Here is a 14,938-nt window from a genome sequence, read left to right as displayed (position 1 = left end):
CCCAGAGAGAGGTGATATAGTTACCCAAGCTGTGCCAGAATTGAAGAATGCGAGGACAAGTCCAAAACATATGTCCCAAAGAAGCATGGGCCTGAGCGCACTTAGGACAGTTATGGGTAGGGGTGATTCCCATCCGAGATGCCCGTTCAGGCAAAATGTAAAGCCGCAGCTCCATCTTCAATTGTAATTCCCAATGAAGAACATTAGAGGACACCCTCCTAATATTTTTCAGCACCTGTTGCACTTGTTGGGCTGTCAAAGAACACTGTAGATCTTCCACCCAGGACGCTGCCAAAATGTCCAGATTGACAATCCCAAAGGCCCATTAAATGGAAACGAAGCGGAACCATCTGTTGAGCTGAGAGACTAAAAAGCTCAGAGAGTACTTTACGGCTGTCCTTTGTTAAGTGTTCAGCAGGTAGAGAATGAACATAATGCCGTATCTGGTAGTAAGCAAAAACATCCGCAGTTGGAAGGTCAAATGTACGGTGTAAAGTGTCGAAGGACGCCAGCCTGCCATTCTCCGAAAACAGTTGAAATAAAAATTGTAATCCTTGAACCGCCCATCGTTGAAATGTAGCGTTTTGTAGTCCAGGCAAAAAGTTAACATTGCCCTGAATGGGCAGGTACATAGAAACCACTGAGGACAGCTTAGCATTTTTACAAAGCCACTGCCACGTCCGCCGAGCAGAGGCAAAAATAGGGTAGCCTGCCACCACCCAGCGGAGTGTCGGCTCCGTAACATGTAACATATAACTGATATGATAAGGAGCCAACAAAGATAATTCCATTGGGGTAGCCGTATAATAAGAGGTGCCTCTGAACCAGTCATTGATGTGCCTCATCTGGCATACCAACGCATATCAGCTAACATTCAACAAGCCATACCCTCCCTTTTCCCTAGGCAGGCACATCCATAGAAGTGTCATGTGAGGGCGTTTACCCCCCCCCCCCCATAGAAAACGTTGTAAACCCTTAGTGAGTTGAGCATTATGGACATGAGATAGTAACAAAGGGAGCACTTGGAATCGATACAACCATTTGGGAAAAAGCACTATATTATATAATGCCACACGTCCTGCCTCTGAAAGGGAAAATGTGGACCAAATTTGTAGCTTTTGTAAAGTATCCAGCATTAAAGGGGAAATATTACTTTTATAAAGAGTCCTGAGATCTCTAGGAATCCATACCTCCAAATATTTAATGAAGGCCGGGGCACACGTAAAACGAAAGTCCCCCACCCAAGACTGTTGCAGGGCAATCGGGCTAGCCAGGGCAGTGGATTTCTGGTAATTTAGGGAGAATCCCGAATAAAATTGGAACTCATCCAATGCTTGTAAGAGATGGGGGATAGAATAATCGGGCCTCGTTAAAGTAAATAACAAGTCGTCTGCAAACGCCAAAACTTTTACGGAATGGTCCACGATTTCCACCCCCAGTATATCCCTGTCTTGGGAGACAGTTCGAAGAAGGTTCTAGATAAAAGTAGGAAAAGGGGATAGGGGACGCGGTAACTATATAAAACAAATAAAAACTATAAGCTAAATAAAAACTAAACAATCCAAAACCTTGCTAGTCAAGCGACACCACGAAAAAATCTAAAATATCAAAAATATAATGCCGTATGGATAGATGGAAACGGAATGTCTACCTTGGGAGCTATTGAATAATAATAATAATAATAACAGCTTATATACCGCAATACCGTGAAGTTCTATGCGGTTTACAGAAGATTAAGCAAAGGTAATAAATTGAATTGACTTTAAGAGGGGAGGAAGAAAGAGAATTAATAGGACAGGAAATTCATTGTTGAGGAGAGAGTGATCAAAAGGACAAGTTAATCGTTATAGAGGGGAGAGAGAAGAGAATAATGGAATAATGGAATGGGGGCCACAATCTGCATTAATTTGTACTGATTCGTATTGATTTGGATGTATTTCATGTAATAGTTTTAGGGCTCCTTTTACAAAGGCGCGCTAGCAGTTTAACGGGCGTAATACCGCACGCTAGCCACTACTGCCTCCTTTTAAGCAGGCGGTAGATTTTGGCCAGCACGGGGGTTAGCGTGATGAAAATTCACGCGCGTTAACCCCGCCAGTGCGCCTTTGTGCCTTTGTAAAAGGAGCCCTTAGTGGATATGTTTTAGAAATGTTAATTTCTTTGATGCTCTCAAGCTCTGCCGGTGACGGATCTGTGAAATGAGCTATGCCGGGAGTTGTATTAAGACCTGCACTAAAATAGGACTGTTTGCTATCAGGCTGCTTCAGAGACTTTTCCATCTCTTAGATTTGTTTTATTTTATTTTTAATTTTTTATCTTTTAATTTTTAATTTAATTTTTAATTTTAATTTTATTTTTAATTTTTTATCTTTCATTATTTCTATTTTCTATCTCTTTGATTTTTGATCTTGGAAATATATTATATGTTGTTATTATATATTTTTAGTTTATCAGGTCCTTTAGCTAGATTGTGAGCCTTCGGGACAGAAAGGGTCATTTTTCTCAAGTACCTACTTTCATTTAGCTTGATACATTGTAAACCGCTTAGGTCAGTAAAATGCAGGAGCGGTAGATCAAATCTTAAATCAACATAAACATATATAAGATAAATGAAAACTAAACAGCACCATGTTTGTCAAAAGGAAACAAGACCTTTCTGGTCAAGCGACGCCACAAGAAGATAAAGTACCTGCTACGATATCGTGATTACGGTGCCATATCAGTGTGGTGATAACAAGAAGGTAATAATATATTGCGGAGGGAAAACCGCAAATGACTGAGGCCGCAAACTCTGAACTGCAAATTTGCGGGCGTAGTCTATATTTGTAGCCACCTTCTCATACCAGTTAGTGCACACTGACCTGGACCCCTGAGGAAGGCTGTTACTAGCCGAAACACGGACCGTGTTGGGTCCGTATCCCACCACATGTCATTCACTCAGTGAAGAGGAGATTATTAAAATTCAATAAAATCAAAACAAACATCACATGAAGATCACTGGAGTCTACTACTATTTATTTTTTCTAAAGCACTGAAAGGCGTACGCAGCGCTGTACATTGTAATATACAATAGACGGTCCCTGCTCAGAACAGCGTACAGTTTTCTGCCTCGTTTGTTTTGGACTTCCATTTTCGACTGTGAAATATCTGGGCATCTTTTTGTTTGTTCCTACTGGCTGGACCAATTAGTTTTCTTGTTTAAGGCTTGCCTCTCATGAAAGTAGTGATCAAGATCAGTGAACTGGTACTTAAGATCTGATGCGTTTGGGGCAGTGGGGATTCCTTCCTTCCTTCTAAATTCCTTCCTTTTGCATTCTCACCAGGGCTGACCTCTTTCTTACTTGGTAATACTTTGGAGGGGCACTGTACTTGAAATGGCTTCTGCCCAGATCTGTTGCCAGTTGTTCCAGCTTGTCTTCCTGTGTCAGACGGGCCACACTCTTCTCAATGAAAGACATCACTCTGTGAATTGGTGTGAGAAAGAAAAGGTTGAAATAATTTAATTACCTGCTGAGTGGAGAAATATTTTCTCTGGTTTGTTTTAAATTTGCAGTTTCGTAGCTTTCATTGCATGCTCCCTAGTCCCAGTGTTTCTTTGGAAAGAGTAAACCAGCGTTTCACCTCTATCTGTTCTACTCAATTCAGTATTTTAGAGACCTCTATCATATCTCCCTTGAGCGGTCTCCTCTCCTAGCTGAAGAGCCCTAGCCACTTTAATCTGTCCTCTTAGGGAAGTTGTCCCATTCCCTTTATTATTTTGTGGTGAAGCAGCAAAGTTACTTACCTATAATGGAGGTTCTCTGTGAATAGCAAGATAATCCAGCCACATACTAGCGAGGAACGAATTTTGCTTTCCCAGAGATCCGAAGAACCTTCAGCCCCCTAGCACAGGTGTCTCAAAGTCCCTCCTTGAGGGCCGCAATCCAGTCGGGTTTTCAGGATTTCCCCAATGAATATGCATGAGATCTATGTGCACGCGCTGCTTTCAATGCAAACCCGACTGGATTGCGGCCTTCAAGGAGGGACTTTGAGATCCCTGCCCTAGCACTAACCTAGCTCACGTCCTTCCTCAGTGTGGTCCCCAGTCTTGCTAGGTTCATCCAAGAGTTCATTGAGGTGATTGTGGTGGAAGGGATTTTGTATGGCAGGGCTGCCCAACTCCGGTTCTCGAGATCTACTGGCGGGCCAGGTTTTCAGGATATCCACAATGAGCATGCATGAGAGAGATTTGCATACCAAGAAGGCAGTGCAGGCAAATCTCTCTCATGCATATTCATTGTTGATATCCTTAAAACCTGGTCTGCCAGTAGATCTCGATGACTGGACTTGGGAAGTCCTGTTGTATGGTTTACTTATCTTGCTGTCCATGGAGAATCCCTGCTGCAGGTAAGAAACCTTGCTTTTTCCTTAGACAATCTTTCCAGTGGCAGAACATTCCAACAACCTTGGCCCTAGTTATCATTATGTCTCCATACATGGATGGAGAGCCTGCTGTCTTTACCAGAGCTAATTTGTCATTTTTCCCAAATTGAATAGCTCTCTGTGTGATAATGACTGATATACAATTACAGAGCAGCTTTTCCTCAGGAATAGAATCAGAATATCCCAAAGAAGGCAGTGAAGGAGGAAGAGGCTCGATCGCCTACCTGAGGCCATGAGCCTGCAGCTGTTTGCTCATTTTCAGCTCCTGTAAATCATCAATTTCCCGAAAGAGAAAGAAAGCATCTTTGCACTCTGGATGGGTCTCAAACAATCTATGGAGAAAAGAACACAGAGGGAAGACATGGACAGAGATTTAATAGTAGGTATTCACCCTCCAAAATGTCCAACTTAGAAAGGGGTGTGTGGGTGTTTTGGATGGGATTTAGGCAGGCTATGGGCCGGGTTACACTTGGATGTTATAAGGTGATAATAGAACCTTTTGCAGGACGTCCTAGACGAAACTTAGATGTTCCAAGCTAGACCTGTTTTAGAAGTGTCTAAGAGTGACAAAATGGTACCCAAACTGATCAGATGACCAATGAAGTGATTAAATAATGACCTCCACACACTCTTCCAGTGGTCACTAACTTCCTCCCACCCCCCCAAAATATGAATGAAACAGTACATACCTGTCTCAGCAGCATCTGGTATGGGAAAGGTTAATAGAGTATCACACAGGTGTCATAAGTAGCCTGGTGGAAGGGCTAATGAGCCATAGAGAGGAGGATCCAGACCCATAAGACACTCTAACCCAGTGGTTCTTAAACCTGTCCTGGGGGACCCCCAGCCAGTCGCGTGTTCATGATATTCCTAATGAATATGCATGAGGCACATGTGACAGGCATGCAAATCAGCCTCATGCATATTCATTAGGAATATCTTGAACACGTGACTGGCTGGGGGTCCCCCAGGACAGGTTTAAGATGGTTTGTGAATTGAATACATAGAGGGCCATAATCAAAAGAAACATCTAAGTCCGATTTGTACGTAGGGCGTTAGTCGCCCAAAGGTGACAGCAGCAAAATGTCAATGCTTGGAAAGTACATCCAGATATTTTTTTTACAAAACTCATCTATCAGTACATCCATACATTTGATCGTCCAAACCGCCACTGCGTCTTTCTTTATACCATAGTCTCGACCAAAAATTTGTCCATGTCCCAAATGCCCAGAACAAGACCTTTTGGACATGGGAGGGGTCAGCATTGTGATGGACAGGTCACCCAAACATGGCAACAGAGCAGTGGGGCATCTTACAGAGCACTGCTGTGAACTTCACAAAAAGGGTGCCACATAAACATCTCACCAGAACTCCCTTATAGGTCATGGTGAGCCCCCAAAAACCCATTATACCCACCTGTCTACAATCCCAATAGCCCTTATGGCTGCAGGTGCCACCTATATAGCAGTACAGTAGGGTTTGGGGTTTGTTTGTTTTTTGTGAGCTCACATATTTCACCATGAATGCAGTGGTTAGAGTGGCTTATGGGCCTGGGTCTTCTTCTCTATGGTTCACTAGCCCACCCCCCCCAGACTACTTAAGCCACCTCTATGCAGCTCTACTAGGCTTTCATATGCCAAGTACTGATGTTCTGGAAGCAGGTATGTACGTTTTTATTCTGAACTTTGTGGGGGCCAGTGAACATGGGGTGTCTTTACTTTGTCCCTGCAGTGGTTCTCTGGTCACTTTGGATACCTTGTGGACACTTATACGTGTCTTTACATTGTCTAACTCACAACATATATGTTCCGTCTAGGCAGTCTCGTGAAACTTTCAGTGATGCCTGCAGGATGACTAAGTCTAGGTTGGCACACATCCCGCCCTAACCACTCCTCCAAAAACGCCCCTTTCAGCTCTGGGCACACAGCGGGATTCAGAGGCCTAAAAAGTCCCTGGATATGTCTAAAAAGCCGTTTCAATTATCAACACTTGGACGACCTGCCTTTTAGATTGTCCAAGTGCTGACTTTGGCGGGTTTTTAGACATAAGAACATAAGAAATGCCTGCACCGGATCAGACCTGGGGGTCCATCCAGTCCGGTGATCCGCACACGCGGAGGCTCAGCCAGGCGTACCCTGACGCATACATTAGTCACTCGTATCCCTCAATGTGTCCTGCAAGAAGATGTGCGTCCAATTTTCCCTTAAATCCTAGAATGGTAGTTTCCTCCACCATCTCTTTTGATTATGAACCCCCCACAGCGCATATGTCACCTGGACTTATCATGGTAAAACTGGAGGCAGGAATTTTCGATGGTCCACATATCAGACAACTTATAAATGACCCACCTTTCATAGCATCAAAGAATTAAATCGAATCATGTGCCTGGTCTTCATTTGTTCTTGTTGTGAAAAACTTTCTTGGCAACAAGAAGGCAGACAACTACACACAATTAGTAGAGGATATGCTCTTTCATTTCAACAGGCTTGGCTGCCACATGAATGTTAAAGTCCATTATCTGCGCAGTCACTTAGATCGCTTTGCAGAGAACCTTGGTGACTTAAGCGAAGAACAAGGTGAAATATTTGACACGGACTAGAGGACATGTAATGAAGCTAAGGGGGGACAGGTTCAGGACTAATGTCAGGAAGTTCTGCTTCACTCAGAGAGTGGTTGACACCTGGAATGCCCTCCCAGAGGAGATTATGACGGAATCGACCGTCCTAGGCTTCAAGAGCAAACTAGATGCATATCTCCTTAAGAGAGGCATATAAGGATATGGTGGACTATAAATTAAGCCAGGTGTACACCTGGCAGGGCCTCCGCGTGTGCGGATCGCCGGACTTGATGGACCGAAGGTCTGATCCAGAGAAGGCAGTTCTTATGTTCTTATGTTATGTTATTTCACCTAGACATAAAAACAATGGAAGCCAGATACCAAGGAAGATGGGATGCACACACGATGGCAGACTAGGAATCTTATGCGGGATTGCCCTGGCAGATCCCACTCTCAGAAGTCTTACAAAAGGAGCTTCTTGTGTGTTGAATGACTGGAAAGTTTGTATCACAAACTTGTGCTTTTGGTATGAAATAAGTAGATTTTCATGTTGTACACTTTTCTTTTAATTTTTAATATTTTCCTTCATGCTTAAAAGATATTAATTTAAAGACTACATTAAAATATCCAGATTTTTAATTTATAACAATTTTTATTGAAAGAATCAAGTAAGAAATACAATGAAATAATACAAAAATATATTCATTACAATAAGAATCACAATAATAATATTTCATACATATTTATATCATTCCTCCAAATTAAATTTCCATATGAACTAAACCATTCTTTTATATACCCCCCTTAATTCCATCTCTTACCCTCCTACCTTCCCCTCCAAATGAAATCCCCCACCCCGGATGAAAGCTAACAAAATTAAAGAAATAAAATAAATATCTGGAATGTAATTAGATAATCTAAGCTTCATTTTAAATCATTGATAACCAAACTTCTTATTCTTGGTGAAAGATTGATTTTTTAATGGGCAAGCAGAGTGAAAAGTGGCATATGGCACATGTTCTGTATCTGAAAAACTAAAGCTGGTGCCATTTTTGGAAACATGTCTAACATTTGAGGCACCAAAATGAGAGTTGGCCAGTGCTATTGATGCTAATTTTGCACATAAGTGTTAGACTTTCTGTTACATATACACGCTAGTGGCTTCTAGAATTGTCTTTTTAGCCTTTCTGTGCTCGTTTTCAAAGTGAACACTCTTGAGGGATGGAATTATCCAGGACAGTGCTGGGCCACCGAGGGGGGCCAATGCTGAAAACCAGTATTGGCTTTTAAAAAATGCAGTTAAAGCCGGGTTTCTGTGCTTGTTATACAGTGCCAAAAGCTCAGAGGGCTCGAGCACCAGGGTTAACATAAGCACTAAAGATGACTGCAAAGTATTTAAACGGATGATTTTGAGAGGTCAGTAAATTATCCTTCTCTGTGCACAAACAAAAGCACCGCAAAGCACACTAGAAAATGACAGCCCATAATGTAAAAAAAAAAAAAAAAAAAAATACCGCCAGTTCAGGGGGCAGCAGAGAAGGTTTTCAGAAGAAGATTACTTGTCAGTTTCTCGCATTAAACTGCTGGTTTTGACTTTTGTTTGGCAACAGAAGGAAGCCCTTGCAAGTTTAATCGCTGATAGTGAAAATGAGGGGAGGGGATTGGGAGTTGGAGGATTAAGTGACTTGCCCAGGGTCAAAAGGAGCAGTGCAGGGTTTGAATCTACAACCTCAGGGTTCTGAGGCTGTTGCTTTAACCACTGCGCTACACTCTCCTCCAGTACAATAACAGAAGTGAGTCAAGTATAGAATAATGAAGTCATTGTGACATCATTGATGAAGTTGGCTCTTAGGCATTGGTGGAATGAGGCATTATGACATCAGGGAAAGGGATTGTGACTTGTATACCGCCTTTTTGCAGTATTACAACCGCATTCAAAGTAGAGAATGACACGGTGACAAAATTCATCACCGTTCCCGTCCCCGCGGATAACTGCGGGAAATAATCCTATGTCATTTTCTAGTGTCTATTTCAACCTCAGTCCTTCTACACCAGCATTCTTCAAAGCAAAGCTTGCGGGTCAGTGGTTGTGGCCATTCATACTCTGATTCTTATGTGAGCCAAGGATAATGAAGCCATTGTGACATCACTGATGTTATTGGCTCTTAGGCACTGGTGGAATGAGGCATTATGACATCACAATATCTGCTCTGGATACCAGAGACTGTCATTCTGTAGTGTCTGTTTCAACCTCAGTCCTTCTACACCAGCATTCTTCAAAGCAAAGCTTGCGGGTCAGTGGTTGTGCCCAATTATACTCTGATTCTTCCCTCTCTCCTTAAAGAATGACATGAAGATGGTTTCCCGCGGGGACGGGAATGGTGATGAATTTTGTCACCGTGTCATTCTCTAATTCAAAGCATTTTCCCTATCTGCCTCAGTGGGCTTACAATTAGAGAATGACATGGGAATAACACAGGAACTCATTTTCCCGGCCCCACAAATTCTTTTCCTTCTCTCTGCCCCTTTCCTACAAGTTCCATCCTCATCTGCCCAAGCCTCGAACACTTTAAGATCATATGTGTTCAAGGCTTGTGCGGTTAAGGCAGAGGTTACAGGAATGGGGCAGGGACAGCGACGAGACAAATTTGTCCCAGTGTCATTCTCTACTCACAATCTATCTAATGTACCTGGGGCAATGGAGGATTAAGTCATTTGCCCAGGGTCACAGGGAGCAGCACAGGGTTTGAACCCACAACCTCAGGGTGCTGAGACTGTAGCTCTAACCACTGCACTACACTCTCCTCCAATACTATCAGAAATGAGTCAAGTATAGAACAATGAAATCATTGTGACATCACTGATGAGGCTGGCTCTTATTAGCGGAATGAGGCATTATGACATCAGAGAAAGGGATTGGGGCTTGTATACTGCCTTTTTGTAGTATTACAACCATACTCAAAGCAGTTTACATTCAGGTACTTCAAACATTTTCCCTATTTCTCCCAGTGGGTTCACAATCTATCTAAAGTCCCTGGGGCAATGGGGGATTAAGTGACTTGCCCAGGGTCACAGAAGCAGCGCAGAGGTTTGAACCCACACCACACTCTCCAGAAACAAATGTGTGTGTGAGTCCGAGCAAAACCGAAAGTGGAAGCTCACATCAGCGCCTGTTTTTCTTCACTTAAATATCAGCCTTTCAAAAATTTTAAGTGCAAATAGTGTTTGAAAGACTCATGATTAAAAACACAGAACAGCACCGATGTGTACTTGCACTTCTGGTTTTGGACATGCGCACAAGAGCTGTGCATGATGCAAAACCCTTTGGCGCATGCACCAGGCATGTTCCTCCCCTTGCTTTGTTAATGTAAATTAACTGCACATATTATGTGCATATCATTTCCTTCGAGCATTGCTTAGCTATTTTTCTGTGCTATTGTTGCATTGTGTAGGGTTACCAGATTTTACTTTAGTAAAATCTGGACCTCTAGACCCGTCCCCAGGCCTGCCCAGTTCCACCCATCCCAGCCCCTCTTCCAATCCTGACCTAGCCCCGCCCCACCCCCGCCCCCCCTCTGCCTGCTCTCGTCAGGCAGGAGGGCATCCATGCATGCACGGATGCCCTCCTGCCCGACGTGATTTAGAGGAAGCTTTTCAAAACCCGGACAAAGTGCCAGGTTTTGAAAAGCCATCCGGACCCCCGGATATGTCCGGGGAAATCCGAACGTCTGGTAACCCTAACGTTGTGGGCTTTAGTGCCTGTCTTTGAGCATCGACCCCTGATGGAGCTGCCTATGTAATTACCTTTCAGATTATTACCAGACACATTATACTGGTTTTACAGCAATTGGTCAAATCCGTTTACCGGCTACAAAAAAGTCAGAAAAGAACGCCAAAATGAAATAGGAAAGATAAATGCTTTCACTCTGAAATCAAATAAGCAGACTAAAATAGTATAATCTAATATCTGCACTTGGCCCCTTGGCTATATGATAAGTTGCATTGTAGAAAACCATTAGCGTCTTATCTATTGTATTTGAATGTTCTGACATGTGCTTATTAGGTTTTTCATAGGTATTATGCTGACATTGTACATACCGGTATTATATCTCTCTGTTAATAAGTATATTTTTTAAGTTGTTTCATGGTTGTCTTATTATTAACCCCACCCCCCACCCTTTTACAAAACCGCAAAAGCGTTTTTTTAGCGCTGGCCGGCATGCTGAATGCTTCATGCTGGTCCCGACGCTCATGTTCCTATGAGCGCCGTGTGCAGCGCAGAGCATTCAGCGCGCCGGCCAGTGCAATAAACCGCTTTCACGGTTTTGTAAAAGGGGGGGGGGGTTAAGTTTCAATTTGGTGGTCCTTTTACTGAGGCGCGCTAACCGATTTAGCGCGCACTAATTGATTAGCGCGTGCTAAATGCTAAGGCGACATAGAATATAATGGGCACCTTAGCATTTAGCACGCGCTAAACCGGTTAGAGCGCCTTAGTAAAAGAACCCCTTGCTGATTTTGAGTTTACCTCATTCATTGTATTTTATGTTTATATTTGGTCATTTTACTGTTGTTATGCTGTTAACGAAATTGTAAGTTTTCTATTGAACAGTATTTGTTGTACACTGCCTTGGGTGAATCTCTTCATAACATAAGAACATAAGCATTGCCCCTGCCGGGTCAGACCAGGGGTCCTTCGTGCCCGGCAGTCCGCTCCCGCGGCGGCCCCCCAGGTCCATGATCTACAACTTCCATACCCTTTTCGCCTAATGTCCAGTGAAGTAACCCTCTCCCTGCTATCCCCTTTGCTTCCAGGAAGTCATCCAGTCCCCTTTTGAACCCCAGAATTGTACCCTGTCTTATCACCTCTCCGGGAAGCGCGTTCCAGGTGTCTACCACCCGTTGAGTGAAGAAGAACTTCCTTGCAATCGTTTTGAATCTGTCTCCTCTCAGTTTTTCTGAATGCCCTCTTGTTTTTGTTGTCCCCGCTAGTCTAAAGAATCTGTCCCTCTCCACCCTTCATGATTTTATAAGTCTCTATCATGTCCCCTCTCAGTCTCCGCTTTTTCCAGGGTAAAGAGCCCCAGCTTGTCCAACCTGAATCCAACCAGGCATTGCTTCTGGGCAACTCAGGATCTGGAGCCCATCCAGGAACAACAGAACCCTAATGTAATTCTGAAGTGCATGGAAAGACGCCCGGGCTTCAGCATTTCGATGTCTTCACAGCTTCTTTAAAGACACATATGTGCGTTTTAAATATAGGGTTTAATATTCCGACACCTCCTCCACCAGCTCCCTGCAGAACTTGCATAAAGCAAAGGCAGCTCATTCTCCCTGGTGTCTGCAATCTGCTGTCTCTCTCCTGCCCCCTCCCCAAAGCAGATATTTAAATCAATTTAATAAAAGAAGATCATTACTGTTCAAAAGCACTGAAAGGTCACTTGGACACACAAAGTCAGAGGCGTGAAGAAATTGGCAAGGTCTGAAGCAAGGGCGGTGCTGAATAGAGTGGGGCTATTTTTAAAGCCCTGGGATAGACGGGTCCAGGTTACTTGGGAGGTTAACCCCCTCCCCCCCTTTTATGAAGCCGCGTTAGGCTTTCTTATCACCAGCTGCGGCAGTTAAAGCTCCAACGCTCATAGATGAGTGTCAGAGCTAATAACGCCACGGATGGCGATAAAAAAGCCTAACACAGCTTGGTACATGGAGCCTGAATTACTAATTTCTGATCCTGTCCTATTCCCTGCCAAAAGGTTTGCACCTCATCCTCTTGAACATTCAAGAGTGGGTGCTTGGAAAGTGTAGGTCTAAACCAGTGGTCTCCAACTCAAAGCCTTTGCAGGGCCACATTTTGGATTTGTAGGTACTTGGAGGGCCTCAGAAAAAAAATAGTTCATGTCTTATTAAAGAAATGACAATTTTGCATGAGGTAAAACTCTTTATAGTTTATAAATCTTTCCTTTTGGCTAAGTCTTAAAAATAATATTGTTATTTATAGCTAAAGAGACATATGATCAAGAAACTGTTTTATTTTACTTTTGTGATTATGATAAACATAGTACCTGGTGGGCCGAATGTGGCCCCCGGGCTGCGAGTTTCAGACCACTGACTTCCAGTAGGTTCTCTTGTGTATCTGGGCAGCAAATGATTCCTATAGTGTTTGAGCCAATGCACCAGTTTCCACCACTCCATGAGATGGATTTGCAATAAATGTTTTCCTATAAATGTTTCCTCTAAATTAGCTCTTTTAATGTTCAACATCAGACAGTCAAAATGACCAGCTTTCCTGGACAGACTTCTTATTCATACTCCACATCTAGAACCATAAGGTCGACAAATCAAAATCTTCTTACAGTTCCTACTTTAAAGATAATCAGTAAAAGGCGGAATGAAATATTTTCTGTTACAGCTCCCCAGCAATGAAATCACTTACCTATTTATCTTCATGAAGAATCAATGTTAGAATGATTTAAAAGCTCACTAAAGAGTTTCCTCTTTATAGATGCTTTCGGGAATTAGCTTAGGATAAAAAATTAAAGCTCTATTTTTTTGAAGAATAGACACTTCAAGCCAACAGGGTCCCCCTTCCTTCATGGAATGCGCTCCCGAGAGAGGTTTATAAGTTAATTACCTGAACAAATTCCTGAACAGAAAACAAAAAAAGGGTTCCACCAAAGAGATTCCACAAGGAAAACAGCAGCGCAAACACAAAAGAAACTATGGAATTGATGATCCTGTCAGAAGTAATTGCTTCTTTTTATGGGGACAGGCAACTTTTATGGGGGGGACGCTCGGAGATGGAGGGGATTCCTCGTGGGTATGGGCAGGGATGGAGGGGAATCTGAAGGGGATGGGCGGAGACCCAAGGGGATTCTGGTGGGGACAGGTGGGATTTCTGTCCCCGTGCAACTCTCTAGTCTAAACTAAACTAAACTGGCGACTAAACTGGTGAAGGGTATGGAGAAACTGGAATATGAGGATCGACTTAAAACACTGGGATTGTTCTCCCTTGAGAAGAGGAGACTGCGTGGGGATATGATCGAGACCTTCAAAATACTGAAAGGCATCGACAAAATAGAGCAGAGATTATTTACAATGTCCAATTTGACACGGACAAGAGGACATGAAATGAAGCTAAGGGGGGACAAGTTCAGGACTAATATCAGGAAGTTCTGCTTCACACAGAGAGTGGTTGACATCTGGAATACTCTCCCAGTCCTAGGCTTCAAAAGCAAACTAGATGCATATCTCCTTGAGAGAGGCATATAAAGATATGGTTGGCTATAAAATAAATTGTAAATATAAACGTTGTAAATAGTTAAAGTAGGGATTCATTCACACCAAAAAAATATATAATAACAGGTACAGGACAGTTGACAAAATCATAAATAAACGGAGAAAAATAAACCTCAATTGTGGGTCGCCGGGACTACACAAGTACCCAAAGCTCACCACCTCATCACGGGTTTATAAAAAAACTCCGTACAATTATATATTACTTTCACACTTCAACATCTCTTTAGAAGAATAGTTTTCAAAAAATTCTCAAAGGATTTGAATTTCAACGTCCATAAATTTTCTATTATTAGGTGAAACAGTCCCAAACTAACTATATTTATGGCAATCAGCTCCAGCTGTAGACAAATTCAAAACAGGGTTTAATAGCGTGGCTGTAAAACCTGCATAATAGCATATATAAGAGAGTTAAACACTCATCTGAAGGAGAATCTTCGTCCCGATAGAAAAGATCTTCTATTTCGCCTGAAAGCAGGCTACTTCAGGGGATTCATTTACACAAGGTTATCTCCACGCTCTCAGCTGCTTAGCGGGAGGCCTGCTTCGCTCAAAATGGAGGTTTATTTTTCTCCGTTTATTTATGATTTTGTCAACTGTCCTGTACCTGTTATTATATATTTTTTTGGTGTGAATGAATCCCTACTTTAACTATTTACAACGTTTATA

General features: G+C 42.8%; 1 protein-coding gene across 2 annotated transcripts in view; it reads right to left on the bottom strand.

Moving 5' to 3' along the window:
* The window catches only part of LOC117366126 (cytoglobin-1-like), a 40,258-nt gene that overhangs the window by 10,314 nt on the left and 15,006 nt on the right, over positions 1-14,938 (bottom strand). For both annotated transcript variants that reach the window (XM_033957258.1, XM_033957259.1), the window contains exons 2-3: positions 4,647-4,754; positions 3,342-3,462 (exon numbers count right to left, since the gene is read on the bottom strand). In XM_033957258.1, coding sequence (XP_033813149.1) covers positions 3,342-3,462; positions 4,647-4,754 — 229 coding nt within the window. The remainder of the gene's footprint in view (positions 1-3,341; positions 3,463-4,646; positions 4,755-14,938) is intronic.

The sequence above is a fragment of the Geotrypetes seraphini genome, chromosome 8 (assembly GCF_902459505.1).
Source record: "Geotrypetes seraphini chromosome 8, aGeoSer1.1, whole genome shotgun sequence".
In the NCBI taxonomy this organism is placed as follows: Eukaryota; Metazoa; Chordata; class Amphibia; order Gymnophiona; family Dermophiidae; genus Geotrypetes; species Geotrypetes seraphini.
This window is presented reverse-complemented; position numbering and strand designations above follow the sequence as displayed.